General features: G+C 50.6%; 1 protein-coding gene across 1 annotated transcript in view; it reads right to left on the reverse strand.

Moving 5' to 3' along the window:
- Positions 1 to 27,348, reverse strand: part of KSR1 (kinase suppressor of ras 1) — a 149,242-nt gene that overhangs the window by 25,821 nt on the left and 96,073 nt on the right. The window contains exons 3-6 of the mRNA XM_011953556.1: positions 13,025 to 13,172; positions 7,577 to 8,036; positions 7,391 to 7,395; positions 2,146 to 2,206 (exon numbers count right to left, since the gene is read on the reverse strand). Coding sequence (XP_011808946.1) covers positions 2,146 to 2,206; positions 7,391 to 7,395; positions 7,577 to 8,036; positions 13,025 to 13,172 — 674 coding nt within the window. The remainder of the gene's footprint in view (positions 1 to 2,145; positions 2,207 to 7,390; positions 7,396 to 7,576; positions 8,037 to 13,024; positions 13,173 to 27,348) is intronic.

Consider the following 27,348-nt stretch of genomic DNA (forward strand, 5'->3'; position numbering starts at 1 on the left):
CCTCTCCCAGAGAGAACAGGAATACCCAGGGGACACTGCTTCTCCCCTCGCATTTTGATCTCCCAGATGCAAAGTCATCACTGTCAATATGCTGAAGGTGGTGTGGTCATCTGGCAGTACCAATTTGGCAGCAGCAATCAAGAGTAAAAGTGTGTATACCCTTTGACCCAACAGTTCTTAGGAATTCTTAGGAATTTATCCAACACAGGGCCACAAGTGTTGAAAGATACACGGACAAGTTATGCCCGCAGCATGTTAGCAGCATAAAGACGGAAAATAACCTACATGTCCATTGATAGGGGCTATGACTAAAGTATGGTCTTTCCATACAGTGGAACACTATGCAGCAAGAAACTAAAACAAGGACGCTCTTTCTGTGCAAATGGAATGATCTCCAAGTCACATTGTCAAGTTAAAAAAGTAAGGTACAATAGGATACGATCCCATTCACATCAAGTTCAAGTACAGGAAAAAAACTCAGCTATGATAACAGAAGTGAATAGTAACCACTGAATGGTAGCACTGTCAACTAGGGAGAACTAAAGGTAACTTTTTGGGTGCTGGAATGTTCTTCATCTTCATCTGGATGGTATACACAGGTGTGTATGAATACATACATACACATACACACACATAGTTGTGCATTTTGCTCTATATAAATTGTATCTCCATTTTTGGAAAAAAGCATAAGATTGTGTATAACATATGCAGTATTTGAGTAAAAAATAAAGGGGAAAACATATATACATATTTGTTTGTAAAAAATATCTCTAGAAGACAACACACAGCTAAGACCTCTTTACAGAGGGGATTGAGGAGTTGGGGACAGGAACAAGAGGGCAATTTCCTGTTGACGTTTCAACGTATCAATGTATTTTCAATCCAAAATGTAGAACATTAAAGAAAACACAAAAGATAGATTTGAAGGAAGGATGGGGGCTGAGTGGGTGGTGTCCTCCAGAAAAAAAGCGCAAGGCTGGTCCACAGGGTGGGGAGGCCTAAGAGCAGAAATAACTCATCTTTTTGGAAACACAGATTTTTTTTTTAACGTATTGTATATCACAGTAACAACAGAATGAATGCCAACAGTATTTGGGAAGCAGTTGGTAATGCATCCACTAACACAAGCTCATTTGATTCTTATGCCCATGCCAGGGAGTGAGGCAGGTCCAGGATTCTTAGTGTGCAGCCAAGGAAACCAGCTCAGAGAGGTCAGGTGATGTTCCCAAGGTGCCATAGTTGGGATGCTGTGTAACAGGGTCTGGATCCCAGCTCTCTGAACTTAGAGTTACAGAGCTTCTCTGTAAGAAATTCCACTGGTCCAGCAGAAGCCAAAAAAGGCCTTCAGCACAAGGGAAAGAGAAGAGGCTCTGGGGACAAACAGCTGGGTTTGAATTCTGCCTTCTGCCTACTACCGGCTGTAAGATGCCCCAGACGCTTCTGCAAATAGGGTTAACGCTAAGCCTCACAAGATTTGGGAAGGATCACAGATACACTGTGTAGCAGAGATCCATAAATGTTACTCTCTCCACCCAACAAACATGGGAGCTTCTGGTGGCACGGGACACCCAACTGCATGGAGTGCCTTTTAAGGAGTTGCAATCTGGCCTCCCCGAGATGCAACCAGGTCTGTGGAGGCTCACACATGCACATGTGCTCTCTGTCTCCCTCACTGGGTTTTAATTACTTCTCATGTCAAGACTGCAGGTGAGGGGAGCAAGAACCTTAGGGGTGGGGCCTGGGAATCTGGATTTTCAACAAGCTCTACAGCGGACTCTGATGTGTGGCCAGTTTCAGGACTCACGTGACATCTCACTGGATGCAGGGGAAGCTCCTGCGACTCCTTCCCATGACCCTGACCCTATTTCTCCTGGGACCTGTGTCCTGGGAAAGAAGGAAAGTGTTTTCCCTAAGCAGAGTGAGGAAGAGACCCGAGGAGGTGCAGATGACGGAGCTGCAAGTCCATGTGGCCACCCTGGCAAGGCAAAAGTTCCAGGTAAGTGCAGGGCCATGTCCCACAGATGAAATGGACAGACCCGTCAGAGGCAAAGAGCTGGCTGAGAAACAGTGACCAGAACTCCCGGCCCCATGTGGGTTCCAGCCCGGCTCTGTGCCCTGATCCCCCTCCAGGCCCGCTGTGCCTACCTGTGTGTAACCGACAGCCCGATATCCCTCCGTACCATCTGCGGGGATCCATGCGAGACATCTGCGGGGAAAGAGGCCGGATGGGCAGGCTGAGGAACTCTGCAGGCGACAGCTCGTGCCCGTGACTTCCTAGTTCAGAGACCACAGGCTAGAGGGGGGCGCAATGGTTTATGACATAAGCATCTCCCTGATCTATATCCATCAATACAGGAGCAGGCCAGGCTAGCCCAGTGGCATGGCATGGTTCCCCTCGCCTCGCTTGGTCCTCTAGCTTGCTCCTGGCCTCTGAGGATGGGATGGCTCAGTCAGCTGCCCCTGTGATGTTTCCAGCTGAGGAGCAAGGCAGGCTGGAGAGGCAGAAGGCAAAGCCCGAGTGAGGACAGAAGCTTCTATATAGCCCAACCTCTTGCAACCTCTCACCAACACACCACAGGCCCCCAGTGTGCAGGGGCTCAATTCTGGGTACTTCTTGGTAAATGGCTGAAGCTGTCGACCTGAGGTGGAGAGCCGAGGCTAGTCAGCCCATCCAGTGCCTTTCCAGGCAGAAGCCCCTGGAGGATATTCCTCTGGGAGAGGCCACTGCCAGATCTGGGCAGACAGAGCGAGGACAAGGTGAAGCTTTACCACATTCTCACGTGGGCCAGCCCCACCCAGGTATGAGCCTGAGCCTCTGGGGACTTCTTGGGCACCCTCCTCTGCTGACAGAAAGGCCATACGCTTTGAGGTACCCCTCCTGCTGGCCTTCCTGGAGGGCACTCCCTCTCCCAGCCTGGGATTTCCTGTAAGAACAGGCATCCCTAGTGCAGTAGACAAACTGCTGGAAGCACTCTCTCCACCCATCAGCAGCCCACACATTCAACTCACGCCCCCATACTCAGCGCCATTGCCTCCCAGAGCCAGGCCATGGGAGGGCTTCGGGGATCCGGGAACCCTCTGGACTGGTTCAGTAGAATGCTGTAGGCTTTTCTCTGGAAAGAAGATCTAAGACTTTCATCCAATCATCAAGGTGACCTGTGACCCAGAAAGGTCAGGAACACAGTGCTCTAGTGTGGCCATCTCATGTCCTCTGAGTCAGAAGGTCCCCCGAGGGTGGCAACTGCCCTCCTCAATCCCAAGTGCTGGTATAGCACAAAGCTGGACTCATGAAGTGCTGGTTCACTTAAGGCCAAGTACCACATACATAACCTCCATGAGAAGGGCGTGCTGGAGGTACTGAGTCCTCCCACATCAAGGAGAGCTGGATAAGAACAATCTATCTCACCTGCAGCTCTCCCTGGCACATCTGCCATGAGGCTGACTTGTCCCAACTTCCTCCTGGGGCTCACCCCACCCATCAGCAGCCAAGGCCACCAAAACACATGGGGATGGCTGGGCGCCATGGCTCACACCTGTAATCCCAGCACTCTGGGAGGCCGAGGCAGGAAGATCACCTGAGGTCAGGAGTTTGAGACCAGTCTGGCCAACATGGTGAAACCCCGTCTCTATTAAAAATACAAAAATCAGCCAGGTGGGGCGGCGGGCACCTTTAATCCCAGCTACTCGGGAGGCTGAGGTAGGAGAATTGCTTGAACCCAGGAGGCAGAGGCTGCAGTGAGCTGAGATTGCACTACTGCACTTCAGCCTGGGTGACGAAGCGAGATTCCATCTCAAAAGAAAACAAAAACAAAACAAAACAAAAAAACACATGGGGCTAAAGGCGCCAGCTGCCAGCCTAGGAGAAACAGACTATGTTGGAGCTTCAGCCAGTTAGCCCCAAAGACACCTACGATCTGCCCCATCTTCTGTGGGCATGGGCAGTGAGGTGGTCATGTGTGCCAGGCACCGCCTTCGTCTGATCTGCATGGAGACACTGGCCCTGAAGGCCTAACAATCTCACTGCTCCAGTCCCCATGCTACCATAGCAATTGGAGGATGGCAGGGCTGGGGCTGTCCTAGAGATGCGGGCATTGAATGGTTCCTCCAAGGTTCTGTGAAGGGCCCTGGGAGTTTCTGCCGGGGCACTAAGGGAGGGAAGTGTAGCTCCTTTCTATGCTCCCCCTGTGCCTCCCTGGGGTTCCTGCAGCCAGCTCCACTTCAGCATAGTTCCTGCATGCTGCACCCCTCCTCATTCCCAAGACCCCGCCCACAGCTACGTGACTCTCCTTAGCCAGCTCGGGATAGTACAAAAATAAACTCCTATTTTGCTCAGGCAAAAACCAGACATCTCTGCATTTCCAGACAATTAAAAGCAGACTCCAGAGGCACAGCTGTCTCCCTCCACTCTGACTCATGAGCGAGGCCCCACAGCAGAGCCACGTGCAGGAACGTGCTCCCAACCTGGAGGTAGGGGTGGGAAAGGGGGTCAAGGGTTGCCTATGTGTCCTCCCATCCCAAAGGGGCACACCTCCCATCTTTTCGGGCCTCATTCAGAGTTGTGCTGCATTTCTGCCTCCAGGAATGTCCCTCTCCTGAAGAGTGGGGTCCCGGGACATCAGGTGGGGTTCTGGGGATGGCTGAAGTCCAGCGAAACCAGGCAGATGGCACCGCCTTCCCAGGGGCACTGCTTTATCGTGGCAGCCCAGCAGGCCAGAGTCCCTGCTGGAGAGTCTCGGTGGGGAAGGGCAAGGTGGAGACAGGGCTCTTCATGGGGCTGCCCATGGGCCGAGATGTGCTCAAGGTCTCTGCTTCTCGGAGAACAGCTGCCAGCTGGGCTGAAGCCAGCCAGTCACTTTAAGGCCACCTGTCTTAGGGCTATTTCCTGAGGCGGTCACCAGCACCTCTGCTTCTGGACTATGGAGAGGCTGAATGGGCTAAGAGGGGAGTCAAAGAGGTCCACCCCCGATGGCGACAGCAACGCACACACGACTCCCAGGTGGTAGAGGGGATGGAAATGAATCGCTCTTACCAAACCTGGAGGAGACAAAAAGCAGAGAGGGGGATTACGTCACCATGCTGGCTCGGCGCGTTCCTAGAACATTACCCTTGGGCGGGAGCAGGCAAGGGGCTGGGATGCAGGACTCTGAGGCCTGGCTTGAGGCCAGGCTGGCTGAGTGACTGTGGGAACCCCTGCAATCTCTGTGGGGACATTTCCTCAATGGAAAGGACTAGAAGGGCATTTCCTGGGCCTCCCCAGGGGACACTGAAACTCAGTGCTGTGCACTTTAATACATTAGCTTACATAAGCCTCACCAGCAACCAAGCATGGTAATTAGAGTTCAGCCCATTTCACAGCCAAGAAAACTGAGCCTTAGGGGGCTGGCTGAGTAGGTCACATGGCTCATAGTGGGAGAGCCTGGCCCAGAGCCAGGCAAGAAAAGGGGTAAATCAGTGGGAGAGACCAGGCCTGGTGGCTCATGCCTTTGAGAGGCTGACGCAAGTGGATCACCTAGGTCAGGAATTCAAGACCAGCCTGGCCAATGTGATGACACCTTGTGTCTATTAAAAATACAAAAATTAGCCAGGTGTGGTGACGCATGCCTGTAATCCCAGCTACTCGGGAGGCTGAGGCATGAGAATCGCTTGAACCCGGGAGGCGGAGGTTGCAGTGAGCCAAGATTGCACCACTGCACTCCAGCCTGGGCAGCAGAGCGAGACTCCTTTTCAGAAAAAGAAAAAAGAACTATCAGTTGGAGAGGGTGTGGCTGGACAGGAGGGCAGAGATAACAGCCATGCAGAGCAGAGGTAGCCCCTGAAAGGAGAGTCAGGCAGGGACACACCCTGAGCCTCCCCAGGGGGCTGTCACTGCCCCCAAGAACACATGGAGCTGGAGGAAGCAGAGCACTCAGCGGTCACCAGAACAGTGAGGTGGCCCGAGCGTCACGTCAGTGCTGGTTCTGGTAACTCTGTAGGGATCGGACTCAGAATCCCAGGGTCTGAGGCTCAGTCACTGGCTGGAGTTTGAGGCTAGTTGTGTCATCTGCCTGAGGCTGTGTCCCTGCCACCTTCCAGCATGGGAATGAGACCAGAGCTTTCCTAATGCTCTTCTTGGGAGAAAACAGAAACAGAGGGACTGGGTTGAGCCCACAGTGAGGCGTCCTCCGACCCATGTTCATGTGGCCATCATCACTGCATTCTATAGCCCCTTCTGGGTGGGACCCAGGCCCCAGCAGGAGAGCCCAAGAGGGAACAGCAGGGTCAGTGACACCTGGATCTCTCCTCCTTGGGTGGCACACTCAAACCCATCGGAGCTGTCCAGGCTCCATCCCACAAAGGACCCGAACAGCATGTACTGGGAGAGGGGATCAGGCCCATTCCAAAGACTACTCCAAGGCCCAAGATACACCAGAGCCCAAGGAACCCCCTAGAAAAGGGGTGCCCTTATCGCTTCTTGACCTTTTGGCTAAGATCAAGTGTAGAAAAGTGGTGCCCAGGCTGAGGAGAGAAACCAGGTGCCCCAATCCTCAGGGGTACAAGAAGGTAAGAGGCACCCAAGGAGAACACTCCCTTTCTTTCTGTGCTGCCCACAAGGGTATATTGACAAGGGCAATCCTTGTAATAAAAAAGACAATAATCTAATGCCCATCAAGAAGGGGACAAGATGAACTACATAATGAAATAATATGAACAAGTCAAACAAATGGGGTTTAAATAATTATAGACATACACAAAACTGCTAGCCTGGTTGGCTCCTGAAAGGGGAACCACATGACTGAATAAAAATGGTGGGGCAGAGTTTTCACCGCGTACCCTGAGAAGCCACAGAGCTGCTGCACTTTGGATCGTGTGACTGTCTCACTTGTTCAAAATACATAGATAGAAAAAAATTTTAAGTCAAAAACTAAACAAAAGAGTAAAATATTCCAAGATTTACTGACATGATGTTCTCAGAGATACCAAGGGAAGTTGAAAAAACAAGTCATGGGACAGAGTAGATGGTATGGTATCTGATAGTCACTAGTGGTTTCCACCAAATATTCCAGTTCTCTCCTCCTGGGCGTGTGGGCAAAGAGCACAGTTTCATCCTCCTGTTCAGGTTGGGCCAGGAATGGTGAGTGGAACTTCCAAGAAGGAGTACTTAATTGCCAGGGTATGACATCTGGAACTCACTTTTCCCTCTGCCACCGTGGCCAGTAATGCTCAGACAGTCTGGGCCTGGAAGGAGGCTGACCCATGATGGACAAGATGGACAAGGCGGCATGAGCAAGAAACAAATCTTTGTTCCTTTAAGACCTGGCAATTTGGGGATATCTGTTATTTCCATGTAACCCGGCCTACCCTGACCCATACGTGGCATCACGTCATGTGCACGCACGTGTACATACAGAACCAAATCTAGAAGGATTCAGGCCACACTGCTGAAGCAGTCTGAGGAAAGGACTGAAAGATGGGGGTACCTTTTACTTTTGACTTTACATGCTTCTATAGGGGTGGATTTTATTGGTCCTTCCATGTATCTTTATAATTAGAAAACCACAGAGGGCACTTTTGGTAGCTGCCCAGAAGGAGCACTCACCTCATCGAGGAGACCTCGTCAATGCGGTTCCCCAGCTGAGACTCGTGGGACTTACTCCGGGTGAGCGTGGGGAAGCTGGGCAGCAGCTGGAAGACCTTGCGGCTGGGTGGGGGGGGCGTCCGCGGTGGCTTCAGCTTGGTGTGCCGTCGCAGCTGGGGTGTGGTGGGCGGGGTGATGAAGCTGTGCAGGGCACGCGGGGTCAGCCGGCCGCTGGCATGCAGGGGAATACAGGTATCCGAGAGGCCCTCACTGAAGCTGGGGGTGGGGGAGTCTGAGGCAGGCAGAGCTGACACGGAGATGGAGCGTGGGCCCTGGGTGCTGTTGCCTGCTCTGCCCAGCTGGGAGCTCCCCAGGGGCCAGGGCAGGCTGGCTGGTGAGAGGGTGTCCGTGGAAGGCCCCGAGCCACTTTCCCGCCGTGCATCCAACGAACTCCAACTGGAGTCCTCCTTATGTTCCCCTCCTGTGGACCAAGACGTGAAGTCACAGATGGTCGGGGCTGGAAGGCATTCACAAGGAGATGGCTAGGAGCCAGACATGTTCAACACCTGGCGTGAGGCTGCACTGTTTCTTAAGGGAAAGCTTCAACTACCAACCTTTACCTGGTTTATAAAGGCTTCTCACTCATGTGCACACATTATCTAGCCAACCACGAGGTCCTTGGTGCAGATACTACCACAGGATGAGCATCCCTAATCTGAAAATCCAAAATCCAAAATGCTCCAAAACTTGGGAATTTCTGAGCATCGACATGACACTCACAGGAAATGCTCATGGGAGCACCCCGGATTTGGGGATGGGGAATGCTGAACAGGTAGGCATAGTGCAAATGCTCCAAAATCTAAAAAAACCCCAGAATCTAAAACGCTTCTCGTTCTAAGCATTTCGAATAGGGGATACTCAACCTGTATCTCTGTTTCATAGAGGAGGAAGCACAGCTCAGAGAGGAACTGGCTCGTGCAGGGCCTCTTAAGGGCAGGTCTTGGGGAAGCAATCCAGGAAATCCACCCCAAAAGTGGGTGACCCCAGAAACTGAAGGGGTGACCAATCTTTAAGAGTTAGGAAAGGGAAGCTGGGTATGTGAAGGAAAGAAAAACTCCACTTTAAGAAAATTCAAACATTGGGACAAGGGGTTGTTCTGAGCATCCAACAGCAAAGTGCCCCAGGGCTTGTGAAAAAAGATCCAGGAAGAAAGGGACCAATAGCCACTTTCTTCTTCGCCAGCCTTTGAGTGACTGTGGGCTGTCCCTACCATGACCCTCTGTGCCTGAGGCCCCTGAGGCTTGTGTGGCTCTGTGGGGCTTGAGCTCCAGCCATTCAAGCACATGCTGGATGCTGGGTGGAAAGGCCTAAAAAGACCCATCCTTGTGCTTGAAGAGTTGAATGGGCGTGACAGGCACATAACACAGTATGTATGCTCTGTGCCAGGACAGAGACACACAGGGGACCCTGCAGAGGAGCAGACCCTAAATCAGCTGTAGGGGTGGAGAGAGGGAGTGTACCAGGGAAGGTTTCCCAGAGGAGGTGGCACCTGGGCTGAGTCAACTATGGAAGAAGGTGGAGAAGGAGCACCAGGCAGAGGGAACAGCATATGGGAAGGTAAGGGCATATAGCACCTTACCTTCTGGTCACTACAAAGGGTTCTGTGTGCTGTCAGAGGTAAGGACAAGCCAGGGAGAAGCAGGGGATGAAGTTGGAGGGGTCAGCCCAGTGGGGCCAGATCAGGAAGGGCCTTGAATGTCTTGCCAAGAACTTCAAATCTCATAGTGAATTGTAATCCCATTGTTGGAGGTGGGGGCTGGTGGGAGGTGACCGGATCATGGGCATGGTTTCTCATGACTGTTTCAGCACCATCCTCTTGGCTTGGTGCTGTTCTCGTGAGAGTGAGATTAAAAATGTGTAGCACCTCCCTGCCCCCTCTCGCTCTTGCTCTTGCTCCTGCTCCTGCTCCTACCCTGTGGGACACCTCACTCCCCCTTGCCTTCCGCCATGCCTGGAAGCTTCCCGATGCCACTCCAGAACCTGAAGCCGCTATGCTTCCTGGAGAGCCTGCAGAACCATGAGCCAAGTAAAGCTCTTTTTAAAATAAATTATCCAGTCCTGCAGATCACCAGGTCAGGAGTTCGAGACCAGTCTGGCCAACATGGCAAAACCCCATCTCTACTAAAAATACAAAAATTAACCAGGTGTGATGGTGCATACTGGCAGTCCTAGCTACTTGGGAGGCTGAGGCACAAGAATCGCTTGAACCCAGGAGGCAGAGATTACAGTGAGCCGAGATCGTGCCACTGCACTCCAGGCCGTCTCATAAATAAATAAATAAATAAATAACCAACCCAGTCTCAGGTGTTTCTTTACAACCTGCGAGAAGGGACTGATGCACCTGTGTTGCACAAGCCCGCCCTGCCTCCCTCCTCCCTCCAGCAATGCCTGTTCTTCTCCCCAGAGTATAGTGGAGGTCACTGAGACTCAGGGAGGTCACAGACACTGCCCAAGGCCAGACATTTAAGAAAGTGGTGGGATGGGAATTGAAAAGTTCCGTCTCAGCACCATGCTCCCAGCCGCACCCCCCATGATGCTACTGATTCTGAATAACCTACAGCGGAACAGCTGTGGGAGGTAACAAGTTCCCCGTCATCAGAGGTGGTCAAGCCACTTATCAAGAATCGGGGGAAGAATTAGCCTTCCCAATTCACAAGTTTCTTTGTACATCCCACCCCCTCTTCAAACACCCTTCCTCCCACCTGACTGCAGTGACTTTCTATTCAGGAACCGACCGGACAGGAGCTCAGTCCCTGTGCTCCCATACCACTTGCTCCTTATGAGCTGTAGCCATGACTAACACTGGAGCTCATAGACTGGCCTATTGGAGGCACCAACCAGGTTTCTTGTTGAGCAGATGAAAGAATGAATTTCATGAATCTATGAGCAAGCCTGCCACCAAAGGAAACAAGCCCCAAATTTGCAAGTTGCCTATTTAATCACCACTGCTCTTGGGCCCACTTGAGGATGGCCAATGGGTCCTGATGTGTGCACTGACACCAGCTGATTGGCAGTGGCTGCTTGAGAATGACACTAGAGTCACCAAAGAAGCATCTGTGGGTTAGTGATATCTGCCTCGGGTGAAGGACTAGGAGGATCAGCAGGAATGTTCACCTCCTATTCACCAGCACAACCATCCTTCACTCATTATTTTTTTTTTTTTTTTTCGGGGGGTGAGATAGGGTCTGGCTCTGTTACCAAGGCTGGAGTGCAGTAGTATGATCTTGGCTCACTGCAACCCTATCTCCCAGGCTCAAGCCATGCTCCTACCTCAGCTTCCTGAGTAGCTGGGATTACAGGCACGCACAACCACTCTTTGCTAATTTTTGTATTTTTTGTAGAGACGGGGTTTTGCTATGTTGCCCAGGGTGGTCTTGAACTACTGAGCTCAAGCAATCAGCCTGCCTCAGCCTCCCAAATGCTGAGATTACAGGCCTGGGCCACCATATCCAGCTGCTCACTCACCTTTCTTTAGACCAGAGATTGCAAAGGAAATGACTTCAACACTTTCTATCACCTCATAGGCCTCACGCTGAAAAGAACATCTAATATATGCCAGGCTCTGGTCTAAGGACTTACGTTAACTCATTTCCTCTTCACAACAACCCTGAGAGAGGTGTTGTTATCACTGCCATTTTACAGATGAGGAAACTGAGGCACAGTGCGGTAAAGTAACTCAGCAAGGTCCCAAAGGTTCTAAGTGGCCGAGCACAATGCTGGGCCCAGACAGGGCCCAGGCGGTCTGATTCCATAGCCCATCCATACTGTGACTAGACTGCTCTCACCAAGCCCCAAGGGGGTGCAATGAAGATGCTGTGATGCATGATATGATGGGATCACTGGTATCCAGCGGATCCCAGCAGGTGCCTGTGAAGTGCAGCCAGCACTGGGCAGATGAAAGGCCTGTGTCCTGGACTGTGATGGGACCAGAACTCTGCTGGGGATGCAGAGGAACCACAAGCTGAGATTAAATGAGAGAGAAGAAACCTAGAAAATGCTTCTTCTTCAGGGGCCTCCTCTAGGGCCTGCTGGAAAAAGCACCCTCTGAACAAGAAACCTGAGTTCAAAGCCCAGCTCTGCTCCATGCCAGGTGTGAGGCCCCAGATGACTCATCCAACACCTCCAGTGGTCAGAGAGGTCTCAGCTACAAAATGAACTCACCACCACCTCTTACAACGGTGTGGCCACAATATGTGTGTCACACGCCTGGCACACAGTAGGTGCATAAATTAGTGGTCTCCCTCTCTTGGCATCGAGGACAAGCGGACAGCAGCCTTCATGACACAAATGGGTCACTACCACTTAAAAGCTGACTCTTTCAAAATTCTTTAAAATCCAGACATAAGGAGGAAGGAAAGAAGGGCTGACAAATTACCCCAAAGATCTCAGCTTGGGTGGCAAGCATGGGGACAAACCAATCGCCATGATAGCCCAAGGTTCAAATCCTGGCTCAGTCACCGACTGCTGTATGCCCTTACCCAAGCCCCTTCCCTCTCTGGGCTCAGTCTCCTCCTGTAATATGGGGGAACAAGAACACCAGCCACATCTCTGTTGTGTTTATTTTCAGCATCTGCCGGGAGACCTAGCAGGTCAGGATTTTCTGAATTGAGTGCAACTTTCTACACTGTGCCGTGTTCAAAGGACTTGATACAATGAGGGCAGAGAAGAAATTAAGCCCGATCCTCTCTGGGAAGAAAAAAACCAGGCAGAATACAAACTTCAGTGCCTTCCTCAAGCCTCAGGCAGACGGAGATAAGACAGGGGCCTCAGATAATTAAAAAGCAGGCCTGATTTCATTCATGAGGCATATTTTAATGCCTTATCTATGTGGTAGTGGGAGCATTAAGTCAGGCATTTGAAGCCGTTTCCAAGGCAAGATTTAGAAAGCCTGTGAATAATTCCCAAGGACCTAGTGGCAAGGCCAGGATTACACACTTTGCCTGGGACAGCCACATATAAACTCCCAGCTAAAGAGCCATAGAGTTTCCCTAATCACCCTTGGCTCGGGCCCACATCAGCGTGTGCCTTCTGAGCACAGAACCCAGCCAGCAATGGGGACAAGCGAAGGCGGGGAGAGCGCCAGGGGCTGGAATGTGGGAAGCTGGCAGAGGGTACACAGAGCCTTCCACAGAGAGGAAACCATGCCAGGCCAGCCCAGCAGACAGGCCTGGGATTTCTAAGCATGGCTGAAGCCCCCTCAGATTCGGCCAGGCCAGCCCCAGCAGGACCCAGAGCCCTGAGGACCCTGGGAGAGCTTCTCAGGAGGCTGTGAACATCCAACCCTGGCCTTTCCAGGCTGCCCCAGAAACCCTGGGCCACGCTTGCCCCGCTCCATCACCCACCATGGTGAAGGCCACAGCCCCCAGGGCACCTGGCCAAGCAAGGGAGAGGGTGGCAGGCCCCACGTACCCAGGCCTGTCACCTTCCGCAGGCAGGTGAGGGCATACTGCAGACGACCACACTCATCCCCGCTGGCCCCGCAGCGCCGCAGCGTCTCCTTCACCTTGGCCTCGTTCATCTCCAGCAGGGCATCCAGCGTGAGGTCGTGGGGGATCTCCTGAGGGGACAGAGGGACAGGCAGAGAGGCAGTGAGCAGTCAGCCGGGCTGGGAGCCCCTCAGCCTCAGGCTGGCCTCCTGCTGAGTGGCAGGGGCCAGCTGCTGGCTGGGCCGGCCTCTGACCAGAGCCACCACGTGCTTGGGGACACAGGCAGAGCTCCCTGGCCCCCACCCTCTAGGCTCCCAGAGACAGCAGCTGAAGCAGACTCGGTGGGGGATGAGGGGAAGAAGTAAAGACCAGAAAGGTTTGGACGAGGGCATGTTGCCCAGCTTGTTTCTTCTTACTCCTCTGCACAGAAAAAAACAAAACAGTGAATCATAACAACTTTTTAGGATGAAGAGTACTTCAGACAAAGATGGCCCTTCACAATTTTGTTGTATCTGAATCAGACAAGAGGGATATCAAATCAAACTGGCTTAAGGAAGGAAGGATTTTAAAAAAAAACCCTCGCCAAACACTGCGGAGGCACTAACTGCCCCACCTGATTTCCGTCAAAACTTTTCACTGGGCCCACTGGACAGCTGGAGAAAGAGGCTCAGAGAGATTATGTCACCTGCACGAGGTCACTAGGCCACACGGTGAAGAAAGTGGCAGGCAGAATTTTAAGGTGGTTCTGTGACCTTCGTTCCCTGGTGTTGCTCCTGATCATTTTACATTACAGCAGTCTCTCTCTTATCTGCAGTTTCAGTTACCAGCAGCCAACCCTGGCCTAAAACTATTGAATGGAAAATGCCAGAAACATTCCAGAAATAAACAATTTATAGTTTTAAACTATGCACCATTCTGAGTAATGTGATGAAATCTTGCGCCATCCAGCTCCGTCCCACCGGAGGCGTGCATTGTCCCTTTGTCAGCATCTCCACACTGTCTCCACTCCCGGCCTGTTTGTCACTTAGGAGCTGTCTTGGTTATCAGATCAACTGCCACGACCTCTCCCCATGCAGGCACTTTATCATCTCACATCGTCACAACACGAGGGGTGAGAACAGTACAGAAAGTAAGGTATTTTGAGAGAGAGAAGAGAGACCACATTCCTGTAACTTTCTTTTTTTTTTTTTTTGAGACAGAGTCTCGCTCTGTCACCCAGGCTGGAGTGCAGTGGCTGGATCTCGGCTCACTGCAAGCTCCGCCTCCCGGGTTTACACCATTCTCCTGCCTCAGCCTCCCGAGTAGCTGGGACTACAGGCGCCTGCCACCTCGCCCGGCTAGTTTTTTTTTGTATTTTTTAGTAGAGACAGGGTTTCACCGTGTTAGCCAGGATGGTCTCGATCTCCTGACCTTGTGATCCGCCCGTCTTGGCCTCCCAAAGTGCTGGGATTACAGGCTTGAGCCACCGTGCCCGGCCTGTAACTTTCATTATAGTATATTGTTACAATTGCTCTATTTTGTTATTGTTGATTATTAATCTCTTACTGTGCCCAACTTACTAACTTTATCAGAGGTATGTATGTATAGCAAAAAACATAGTGTATATACCCACACATACTCACACACACACACACACACACACACACACACACACACAGTACTATCCATGGTTTCAGGCATCCACTGAGCGTCCTGGAACATATCCCCTGCCGATAAGGGGGGATTACTATATACAGCAAAAGGGAAATTATCCAAGTAGGCTTCATCTAATCACAAGAGCCCTTTAAAAGCAAAGGGTTCTCTTGAGCTGGTAACAGAGAAGTCAGAGACCTGAAGTGTGAAAAGGACTCAGCAGACTTTGAAGGAGGAGGGGAACGGGGTTGGCCTCTGGGAAAAAGAGTAACCCCTGGCTCACAGCCATTGAGGGAATGAGGACCTCAGACCTCCAGCCACAAGGAAATGGATTCTGCCAATAAACTGAATGAATGTGAAGTGGATTCTTCCCCAGAACTTCCAGTTAAGAGGAAGGCCTGGCCTACACCGTGACCTCAGCCTTGTGAGATCCCAAGTAGGGATGTAAGCAGAGCCTGCCTGGATTCCTCCACCTAGAGAACCATGAGCTGATAAGCAGGTGGTGTGTTAAGCTGCTAAATTTGTTATGAAGCAATGGAAAATACAAAGAGTGAATGTTTGAATCAAGGCCGAGCGGACTTCAAAACTTGTGCCCTTTCCTCTCATCAAGGAGGGAGGAAACCTCTCCAGCTCTGACTACTTTGAGCCACATGACGCTGTCAGAGGCATTCGAACCAGAGCCATTCCATCTTGAATAGGTACTGGGTAAAATGAGGGCGAGACCTGCTGCGCTGCATCCCCAAGAAGTCAGGCATTCTTAATCACAGGGTGAGACAGGAGGTCATAAGAGACAGGTCACAAAGACCCCATGATAAAACAGGATGAGCTAAAGAAGCTGGCCAAAACCCACCAAAACCAAGATGGTGACCAAAGTGACCTCTGGTCTTCCCCACTGCTCATTATATGCTAATTATAATGCATTAACATGCTAAAAGACACTCCCACCAGCACCATGACAGTTTACAAATGCCATGGCAATGCCCAGAAGTTACCCTATATGGTCTAAAAAGGGGGAGGGTCCCTCAGTTCCAGGAATTGCCTGCCCCTTTCCCAGAAAATTCACAAATAAGCTACCCCGGTTTAGCATATGATCAAGAAATAACCATGAAAATAGCCAACTAGCAGAGGGCTGCTCTGCCTATGGAGTTGCCATTCTTTTGTTTCTCCACCTCTCTAATTTTCTCTAAGTAAAACTTGCCTTCGCTTTACTCCATGGACTCACCCAGGATTCTTTTTTGTGCAAGACTCAAGAACCCTCTTTTGGGATCTGGAATGGGACCCCTATCCAGCAACAATACCAAGCCTGGGACAAATATAAAAAACCAATGGGACACGCCTCTGGTCTCAAGTGGCCTGCAGCCAAGCGGGAGGGGTGACAGACATTTAAACAGGTAACTACAATGCAGTAAGATGTGCACTACAGCAGAGAGAGTTCAAAGAGCTATGGGACCAGATCAGACTTTTTTTTTTTTGTCTTTAACCCTTTCTATATTTTCCAGATTTTCTATAACAGAGAAGGCCAGACATTCCACATCAAATGACTGCTATAAAGCTCACAGTTCTTGAGAATCTAAGCCAATTTACAATGATTTTTAGCAAGTTGTGTCTAACTTTACTTTTAAGGACTAATTTTATTGTCATTCCATTTACATGCTGTAATTCTTTGCCTCAAGCGTCAAAACTAACCCTGATGAAGATACTGGCTGAGTCCTAAGGGTATGAGGCCCAGCCCATAACCCTCTCTCCCATAGCATGGCTGGAGCTAGAGGCCTGGCTTTTTGTTTTCGTTTGTTCACTTTTTACTGTACCCGCTGATGGCAGATGCTTTTATAGCTTGTCAGTATATTCTTCAATCTTCAGGGCTGTAGGCAAGAATCACATCACCATTTAGAAGGATTCACACCAAAATAAAACCAGACATATAACTGTACCAAGAAGCTTATCACTGGTTGGCCAAAGCCCTGGTTACCTTCCAGAAGACAAAACTAAAGTGTCACAGGAAACCACTGATGAGAACAGCACCAGCAGGGGAGGCAGATTAGACAAATGGTGCCATGCAGAAGCTTCTATTCAATCAACGTGTCTTGCTTTCTTTCCCTTAGCCTGTCTTCCATTGAAATGAGGTTTGGATATCTTTGCCCTCGTTTGACTGTGAAGAGCACCTTGGCAATACCGTCAGGGCAAGCACAAAAGCGACCTTCACCTTATCTGAACAAAGCAATCCTCTACTTCTCTGGAAGGGTGTCCTCCGTTTGTTTCTCCACCACATACTCCAAGGCTGTGATGACTCAGTAGTTTCCCCAGAAGATGACAGAGACGTTTAATGGGGGCGGAGAGGGAGCCAGGCTGAGGAAACCCAATCTTCAACCTAACTATAATACACACAGAGATTCTTTTTCTTTTTATTCCTCTCCTACTCACCCATACCAAGTTTCAAGTTCTCAAACATAATAACTACATTTATTATTACAAACTATTTGCCAGAACAGTATACCCGGGGCTTTGTATATGTTATTTCATCTTTAATCAACTCAGCAAGTAGATGGAGTCAAGTCCATCTTATTGAGGCTCAGAGACTTCACAGCTTAACAAGTGGCTGGGCAGAATTGAAACCCACGTGTGCACGATTCCAAACCTCCTCCAAATATTCCATGCTGTCGCTTGTTAACCTGGCAAAGACTTGGGATACAGCAGCCACTTTTCAGGGGAAATTATTTTTTTCCAAGTAAATTAATTTCTACCTACTTTCAGAAAATAGAAGTGAGGTACAGAAACAGCAGGCTTGGTTACAGCTCCTCTGCCTTATTTGAACAAGGTTCGAACAGTTGGCTACATTTGATTGGCTAAAACTCGGTGATTGGCACAAGTGTAGTCTACAGCGTTTTTATACCTCCACTTGTTATAGTTCATGATATACAGAAAAACCTTTAGGCTGAACTTAAAATATCTAAGGAGGCAGCTCTAGGCTAAACTTGATTTAACACACTTCTCTGCTTTTTTACTGCATAAGAAACCCAACGGCAGCAATGGCAATGCTAAACAGAAACCCCCGCTTCCCTCCCTTGGTGTTGGGGAAAGGGGCAGGCAATGGAGGGGCACCAGACCTTCTGGTTTTAAAGAAATATGAATTTTCATTTTTAAAGGGCTAGCTTTTACATGGTGATAACTAATTCAAATCTGTGCAAACAAAACAAATTATGTCCATGAGGAACACGGGGTGGAGGAACATGCGGGGACCCTATGGGAAGAATCTGATGCCTTCCAAGGTTAATCTGATCAGTGAGTTATGTCTAAAACTTTATTTCTATAGGTAAACAGGGAAGGATGCTGGCCCAGTAGCAAGTACTCCAGGGGCTCGGCTTTCTCAGTGAGGGGCCCACCCTGGAAACAAAGTGCCCGGCCTCCCATCTCTACAACTGACTTTGAGACCCAATGTTAACTTAATCAAGAAAGGAAAGCTACTAGGAAGGTCTCGTGGCTGTGAAAGCCCCTGCGAGGGGCCCTGATATCTCCAAGTATCATGACTCAACAGTGCCCGAAAGCAGCTCAGCACTCCCGAAACCTCACACATGGATATGACTCGCTCACCCACAGTGACAGGCATAGCCAAGTCTGATTTAGGAAGATGTTTCAAAGCAGAGTAACTCACAACTTTCCTGGATCATCTCTAAACCAAAAACAAATTAGGGAATCAGTTTTGCCACCTGCTGAAGGTGAACTCGTAGGTGAAGCCACTCTGAAACCTTCTCAGGTCTGAGAGGCCCCAGTGCCCCAGGAGGGCATCCCATCTGCCAGGAGGTGCCCAGAAGATGCTAACTTGTTTCAAAGCCAATGGCAAAAGGCCCCTCTCTCTGCCCATACCCCAAAGTTGTGGAGAGCCTGGCTGGGAGTCCATACTGCTTCCAGGAGAATTACTGCCCACCCCAGCTTCTGTCTAAAAAATAAAATACGGGACTAGAAACCAAGAACGGAAGACACGGATGCCCAGACCATCATAAGAGATGCCCAAACCATCTTGAGAGATGCCCAGTTCCAGCTCCGATAAGTCTCAGGGTTAGCATGGGTGCACACAGGTGGGGAGGCAGGAATGAGGAGCAGAGTGACAGCGTCAGAGATCACTGGCTTCCCGCCTTTACCTGTCTCCCTCAAACCAGGAGATATGTTTTCCAGTAGGGGGGATTAAGTTATTCTTTCTGATAATAATTGGAGAGCAGGGCCAGTTGAGCACTGAAGTCACTCCCAGTCTGTGACAATCCAGTCATGTCATTAACAGGAGACTGCTGGTCTCTGTTCTCTCCAGTGGAGGGTGAGGACGGGTTTGGCCAATGTGCTACCCCCTCCCCCAGCAACTGGCAGAGGCTGGCATCACAGGCCATGCTGGGTAAGCCGGCAGCTCAGGGCCAGTTAGGTATCAAATGGTATCCAGGGATTTACTAGCAGCCACGGGGCTGCCTGGGGTCTATACTTAGAAACCCGGGCCGGCTAACACTCAGAGACACCACACTCCCTGTGGCCAGTCAGGTGGACCAGGAAAATGCCAGGGGCAGCACCGCTGCTGTCCTGGCCATGTATACAAACACACTGCACTTCACACAAGAACACAGATGAAAGCTGGGTTGAAGGAAGATCAAGAAGCAAACCCAGGTTCTGTTTCTGTTCAGCTTTGCACCCCTAGAACATGTCTCAGGCAGGGCTGCTGGAACACAGGTCCATCTGTGGAACCTGGATCACTGGCATGTATGGGCAGGTGCATCCCCCAGCCTCCCTGGCCGTGATGAAAGGGATCCTTAACCCCAGACCCTTCCCCAGGAACTGGTCAGACCAGAGAGGCCAAAGGTGAGCTCCTAGAGCCCTGTGAGTGGTGACATAGTACCCTGCACATCCCTCTGAGGCCAGAGCCCAGAGGGGCTGAAAGGAGAGAGAGAGGAGCAAGTGGAGAAGGTTTCTATGGCAGCCCAGGCTGGCAGCCACATGTCTCAAATTGGCAAGGGAGCACCTGACACATGTTCCTCCTACCTGCACCCACTGCTGGGGTTGATGGAGAGGGAGGAGTGAGACTTGGATAGTAACAGTCAGATATTCTGGGAGGCACAGGAAGGGCTGAGGCAGGTCAGGCAGCCTCCAGGGGTTTCCACAGAAATCAGAAGAAAGCCTGGGGATGCTGGCTTTGCTTGTGGCCAGTTCTGGGCCCAGCCTCCTCACTCCCCCACCCCTGGGAAGCAAGGAGAACAAAGCTCCCTCCTGAGAGAGTCAGTCGGTTCCTTGAAGGCAAATCCCCTCTCAACACCATTCCCTGGAGGCCAGCACAGTGAAGGAAAGAGCCAGACTGGGTCCCCACAATGCCCCTGACCTCGGACAAGTCCCCACCCCTCTTTGGGCTTCGGAATTCCCATTTATAAAATGAGTGGCTCTGCCTAGAGCAAATCAGTGGCTCTCAATCCGGGTTGTGCGCTGGAATTTTCCAGGGACTTTAAAAATGAATCGCAATGCTTGGGCCCCACTTCAGACTGGCCAAATCAGAATTTCTGGAGGTGGGGACCATGAGGGCAGACAGGTGTTGGGGCCCGTCGTCTGGCTAAAGAAACCCAGGGTAGAACAGGTCTGGGGGACAGCTGTGCTCAGGAGGCCACATTCCTTCCATTGACCTCCAGCCCAGCCCAAGCTCAGAGCTGTCCCAGGAGACGTCCTCTCCTGTGCCCAGGTCCCTGCCTCCCTCTCCACAAAGCAAGTAGGGGCTCACATTGGGCAGCCGGGCTTGAACTAGAACCTTTGGGATTGGCTTTTTCTCATGTATGCATTGGTACGCCTGGGATTGAAAGCTTGTTTAGAAAGAAGGTACAGTGGTGGGTGTGGAGGAATACAGGTCAAAGGGGAGAAGGAGATGAGGGGGTGCAAGAAAGGGCGATAAGCATTTATTACACATCTCTCCTGCGTGCCAGGCACTCTGTCAGATGAACCACAGAGGTCAGCACATGCAATCCTCCTAACAGCCTGAGATGGGAGATAAGGCTGAGAGAGGGCGGGTAACTTGCTCAAGGTCACACAGAACAAAGCCATCTCAACCCACCACCAGCCAGCCCTGGTGTCCACCACCTTGCACTATGAAGTGAGCCCTTTTTCCCAGGGCAGCGTTTATTTGCCACCACTGGCATCACAGGTCACATCTGACTTTCCAGACCCCACACTGCTCTATCCCTGGGTCCAGCTAGGGTGAGCTCTGGCAGTGGAGTTTAAAGCAGCTGCAGGAGGCTCCTCCAAGGAGGTCTCTCCACGTTCCCTTTTAATCTCACTTAGCCTCCACTCCAGTCCTTCAGAGGAGGCTGACACTTTTCAACTCTGCCTGGGACCAGATTCTAGCTTTCAGCTGCACCCACTGTCACCACAGCCACCACTTTTTCTCCAGGCCAGCCCACCCTCCTGGAAAGTTTGTCCTGTGGCTGCCTCCTTGCTCTCCCTATCAGTGTGGAAAGGCCCCATTCCTCCTTCTGTAAATCCAGAGACTAGGCAAACTTTTTCGGAAAGCCACACAGAGTCTCTTCAGCTTTGTGGGCCACATGGTCTCTGTTGCAACTGCTCCACTCTGCTGCTGTGGCACCACAAGAGCCACAGACAACGCGCACACAAATGGGTGTGGCTGTGCTCCCATCAAATTTAACTATGGATACTGAAATAAATTTCATGTAACTATCACGGATCACGAAATATTCTGTTGCTTTTAATTCCTCCCGCCAGTTCAAAAATGTAAAAAACATTCTTAGTTCACAAGGCTCTACCAAAAAATGGTGCTGAGCTGGATTTGGCCCGTGGGCCAGAGTTTGGCAACCCCCAAACACACAGCAACGCTGTTGGGCTCCCCCTCCTGGTGGCCCTGGGCCTGGCTCCTCCTCCTTTCCCACCTCCCCACCTAACCCCCAGCACACAGCAGGACAGGCTTTCGGGCACACCCACATCTTGTCGGCTTTCTCTGCATCATCAACACACACTTCTAAAACCAGGCTCCTGTGTGAAAATGGCCAGACGTGTCCTGCATTAGAGAAACATACACAGGTACTCCAGCTTTGGGCACTGGTGTATCCCCCAATTACTCCCAAAATGTAGAGAGGAGATGGGGAGGCCTTTACAGCATGGCTTTCCCTACACCCAGGATGTTTTGTAACATTTTACAAAATACATGATTGTAAAATTTTCATTTTTTTTTTAAAAGAAACAGTATCATCCACAAGATCCACACTAGAACTTGAGTCAAAATGAATACATTAAATTTTTTAAATGTTTAAAGAACATTCAAAAGGAAAAGTGGGGTCAGGATGAGACATGGGAGGGTGAGCCGCAGCCAAAGGGCTGCGTTAACATTGGGTGACACTCAATTTCTAGGGGACTGGCAAATGAGAAAGTCCCTCCCTGCACAAAACAGGGCTATGTGCAGGGGCTAAAGCTGAGGGCCTGGGGTCAGAGGCCCTTTCTGGGACGGCAGCTAGGTGAGGATGGGGCTACAGAGGAGGGTAGGCACAGGACGTACCCCACAACAGGGACACTTTTCCTCTATAAAAGGCGGAGCCCTGACAGCAGACCTCAGCTGGGACTGTTGCCGGCAAACTGGGATGCGGTAATCCTATGAGGAGGGTGCCAGTGTGGCTAGAGATGTAACTCCCCATGGGGGACCCCAGTTCTCCTAGGGGTCAAGGCACTGACAGAACTAAACAGGGGTTCCTGGGTGTGACCATGTATGTCCCTGGCATCTTTACTGCTCCCCCTCCCCATTCTCCCCTGCTCGGACACATCATTGAAAAAGAGAATGGTCAGACGAGTCCCCTCCTCCTCCACATGCACAGGGCGAGAGCTCGGAATTCAGCCAGTGAGGGCCCTGGCGCCAGACGGCACCCAGACTGTCAACTAGGCCTCGGGCGCCAGCCTTGGAGTCTAGTGGGTCCCCTGTGGGGCCAGGAGCCAAATCACAGATGCCCTCCATCAGAGGGACATGCCCCAGTGTTCAGCACGTGAGGTCTGTCCTTTGGGGTGGTCTGTCCGTTCAGATGGGAGGTGAGCCAGGCCATAGCAAGTGAGCCCAGAGCTGGAGAGAGGAGAACCAGGATCCTCTGCCTAGGAACAAGAGCTGTTGGGTTTCAGAGCTGCCCCATGGGGGTCCAACTAGGAGACAGGCCTCTCAGGAGCTTCTGCTCCCCTCTGGCAGCCCCCGTGGTTTTCCAGAAACCTTGAAAACAACTCCTGCCCCACAGCAGCAACAGGCGTCAAAGCTATGGCAGCTCAACAGAGCCCCTGAACAGATGGCCAAGGAGAAGCTGGGGAGACTAATGCCACACCTACCAGGTTCTAGGGGCACGAAAGGGGCCAACGGATCTTCAAGGGGTCTGGAAGAAACCGCTTCTCTGCCGAGATCAAAGGCAGGCTCCAAAGGGAACTTAGGGATGATCTAGTCAGCACTCATTTTACAGAGGAGAAAACCTGCCTGGGTCACCCCAAACAGTGGTGCCAAGACCAGGATCCAGGTGTCCAGACACACTTGCCAGTAACCAATGCCAGGATATACCATGCCCCTGGGAGGGCGTGCCAGTTTCCAGCAGGCATTCCCAAGTGCAAAGGTTTCATTCCTTCCAGGTTTTCTGCGCTAGTCCAAGAAGGGAGCCAAGGTCAAGATCTCCCTGAGGTCTGCCCTGAGAATCACCTCCCTCTGCCTAAGGGATGCCAAGCCACATGAGTGCCTCGTGGGCCCAGAACCCTGTGCAATCCAGAAGCAATGAGGCTCTGGGCTCGTGGTCTCGCCTGAAGCCTAGCCAGGCCCTAGGCCTCAGTGGCTTAGAAGGTGGCAGATGGGTGGAACTCCTCAAGTCCATGTTCTTGCCTACTCCTACCCACTACCACTTTTTTTAAAAAAGAGACGAGGTCTCACTATGTCAGTCTGGCTGGTCTCGAACTCCTGGCCTCAAGCAATCCTCCTGCCTTGGCTTCCCAAAGTGCTGGGATTACAGATGTGAGCCCCACCCCCACTTTGGTGACAATGTACTTTTCTTCTTTTTGAAAGGAAGAAACAGATCCCACGTCACCAGCAACACCCTAACGCCCAGCCTGAGACCCACCCAGGGCCATAGAGCATGGATTCTTACACAGCTTCTTGACATATTTCCCCTTTTCACAATCAGTCTAATCATAAAAATAACAACTATTGGTATTACCACCACTCTGTAAGTAGCCTGGGCACAACAGCTTGGTAGCTAAGGAACTGAGCTTCATAGAGACTAAGTTACTCACCTTAAGACACAGCAAGCCCTGAGCAACAGGGCCTGGATTTGGACCTTGGTCTGTGTGACCCCAACATCAGCACTCCCAGTCTCTATAACCATCAGCCTCCCTGGCCTGGTCAACCAGAAGCACAGAGAGGTTAGGGCTGGATCAGCCCATCTAGCTCCATGTTCTTAAGCTCCCTGTAAAAAAGCAGCATGCTCAGAACAAGCATGTGTCCTACTCAAAAGCAGGAATGACCAAACACTATTCACTAGAAGGATGGGGAGGATCTATTTCAGGAAGATTCTAACTGATCCTTAGTGAATTTATCACACAGAAGACAGCGAATGAAGTCATGAAACAGAAGCACCTTCTGCCCCAACATAAGACTTCTCCATACGTGTTCTACAGCCAGTTAGCAAAGCAGGGACTCAGAGCCCAGCAAACAGACTCAACTCCAGGGAGCTGTGGAATGGCCTCCTACACCCAGACCCCCGTGCCTACTTCGTAATCCTCCAGCCCAGGTGGGCTCACGCCTCGGGCTTCTCTTGGCATTCCCGGAGGTGGGGGCCCTGTGCCCCTGGACACCTTGGCCGTCACCCAGCTCCACAGGCGATACATGGCGAGGGGTCCGAGCCCAGGGTCCCCGGCAGCCCTGGCACCCAGTGCAGTGTCCCAGGGAAGAAGGAGGCAGGGAGAGGGGTTTCTGTTTTCATGACTGTAGTGAACAGTCACTGCAGCCAAAAATAGTTTGTGCCTGGGAGCTGGGGAGTCAGCACATACTTCCCGGGGCAGATGCTGGGTGGGAGACATGCAGGCTCCAGCAGGCCCTGCAGCAGGGGCTAGGAACCAGGCACCCAGGATGTCCAGGATGCCAGGCCACCAAGAGGTTTTTCCTGTCTTGCCACCTCCCTCCAAAAAGTAGGACCTGAGTCAATATGAACACTGTCATCTCCTTCCTTCCAATGAATCATCTGGGGAACCCCCACCCCCATGTGAACTCCAACTGCCCCCAAGCCCCTGCAGCTTCTCACATGCTTCGGGTAGGTGGTGTGGAGACTGACAGGAAGAACCCTATGAACTGCAGCAGATGCCCGGGATGGCTTGTGGGACAACCTTCAAAAGGATGCTCATCTGTCAAAACTCCTAGAGGTCTACACCAGAAACCGTGAACCTGAGTCCACGCAAATGAAAAAATAAATGTAGAAAGAGTTAAGTGCTATCAGTGGCTGGCAGGCTTATGTGGGAGTTTTATTTTATTTTCAAACTTTTCTGTATTTTTAAATTTTCCTACAATGGATGTTCATAATTAGATTTACAGAATGCTACTTTAAAGTAATAATTAGTGGCCAGATGTGGTGGCTCACACCTGTAATCCCAACACTTTGGGAGGCTGAGGCAGGCAGATTGCTAGAGTTCGGGAGTTGGAGACCAGCCTGGGCAACATGGCAAAGGCCTGTCTTTACCAAAAATACAAAAAAACTAGCTTGGTGTGGTGGCACGCGTATAGTCCCAGCTACTCGGGAGATTAAGGTAAGGGGATTGCTTGAGGCCAAAAGATGGAGGATGCAGTGAGCCAAGATTGTGCCAATGCACTCCAGCCTGGGTGACAGGGTGAGATGCCATCTCAAAAACAAATAAATATACTAATAATAAATGTAATAAAATGAAAAGGGCAAGATGCGCAGGCATTTCAGAGGGCATGTATGACATGGTCCTACCTAAGACCATTTAGAGAGAGAGAGAGAGAGGGAAAGAGAGTGTGTGTGTATTTCATAACCCACTCCTGGATATGAATCCCAGCTCCACCACTTAACATTTACGTGACCTCAGGCAAGTGACAATTTCACGTAGTTTATCCATCTCTATTTTATATTGAGGATAAAAGCACTGCCTCCTCATACAGTTACTGGGAGGACTGAATGAGATTCCACGTAAAGCTCACAGTTCAGTCCCAGGCACAATGGGAGTGCCTGCTAAAGAATTACAGCATAAATTAATAAATAAATTACAAAGAAAAAGAAAAAGAGAAGCCTAGCAAAGTTGGTTGGCTGGAAGGAAATGCATCAAATGGTTTACAGTGTTTCCTTTGAGTAGTAAGATTACAGTGCAAACCATAATAAATGGTAGCTGTTATTGTTTTCTGTAATTTCTATACTTTACACACTTTGAAAATAAACATATATGTAAATTACTGGATATTAAGAAGACACCTAAAAAGCTAAGAGCCAATGGTTGTCTCTGAGCAGGGTTTTCTTTGCCTATTATTTTCTAAACTAAACATTGATTTCTTAGTGAGGGAAATGAGAAATGTTATTAAAAACAAAAACTGGAGGGTGGGCTCACCTACTGTATTCTAGAAACACGATCTCTGAAGACCCTTCCCGCAGAGCTGCAAAGCCTCTGACAAATCATCTCTGAGGGAGGAAAAGTTTCTACAGGTCTCTGCCGTCTGTTATCAGGGCTGTCTTTCCTCCAACAATCCATTTCCTGACTACAGGTGGCCCTGACCCCCAGGCCTGGCCTCTCCACCAAGGCTAAACCTTCTGAGCCTATTGGGGGTGGGGGTGGGGGTGGGGATAGGGTCTTCCATCTTCTTAGCCCAGTGATTGGTTACAGTATGAGCATGTGGTCAAAGCCAAGTCAATCAGAGCCTTCTCTGCGATTTTTCAGCTATTTTTCAGCCAAGGGAAACAGCCGTTCATGGACGACCATGACTACAGCAAAAGGTAGTGAGGCTCAGCTGCCTGTGCCCTTCATACCTGCCACGTGGAGCAAGCCTTTCCCACTGGCACATCCTAATGGCATCACCTGAGCCCCTGCATCCAGACTTCCTTGGATTTGTATTGCCTAAACTGGTAAGTCTCTGCTTTAAGCCAACAGGTATCTGAACTTGCTTTGAAAAAAGTTCTAACTAGGAACAGAAGAATATAATAACTTCAATTAAGTACTTACTATGAGCCCCAGTGCCATGTCATTCTTCCATTTGTCCATCTGTCCATATCCATCCCATCCAGTCAACAAATAGTTACTGAAGGCCAGGTGTGGTGGCTCATGCCTATAATCCCAACACTTTGGGAGGCTGAGGCAGGTAGATGACCTGAGGTCAGGGGTTCAAGACCAGCCTGGCCAACATGGTGAAATCCCGTCTTTACTAAAAATACAAAAAAATTAGCCACGCATGGTGGCGGGTGTCTGTAATCTCAGCTACTTGGGAGGCTGAGGCAGAAGAATAGCTTGAACCTGGGAGGTGAAGGTTGCAGTGACCCGAGATTGTGCCATTGCACTCCAGCCTGGGCAACAAGGGTGAAACTCCATCTCAAAAAAAAAAAATGCTACTGAATACCAACTGTACAAATAAAAACATAGCTAAAATACGTAACTGAAGTTGTGAATAAGTGCTTAAAAGGAAAGAGCATGCTGAGATAAAGTGGT

The sequence above is a fragment of the Colobus angolensis genome, unplaced genomic scaffold (assembly GCF_000951035.1).
Source record: "Colobus angolensis palliatus isolate OR3802 unplaced genomic scaffold, Cang.pa_1.0 Scaffold368, whole genome shotgun sequence".
Lineage (NCBI taxonomy): Eukaryota > Metazoa > Chordata > Mammalia > Primates > Cercopithecidae > Colobus > Colobus angolensis.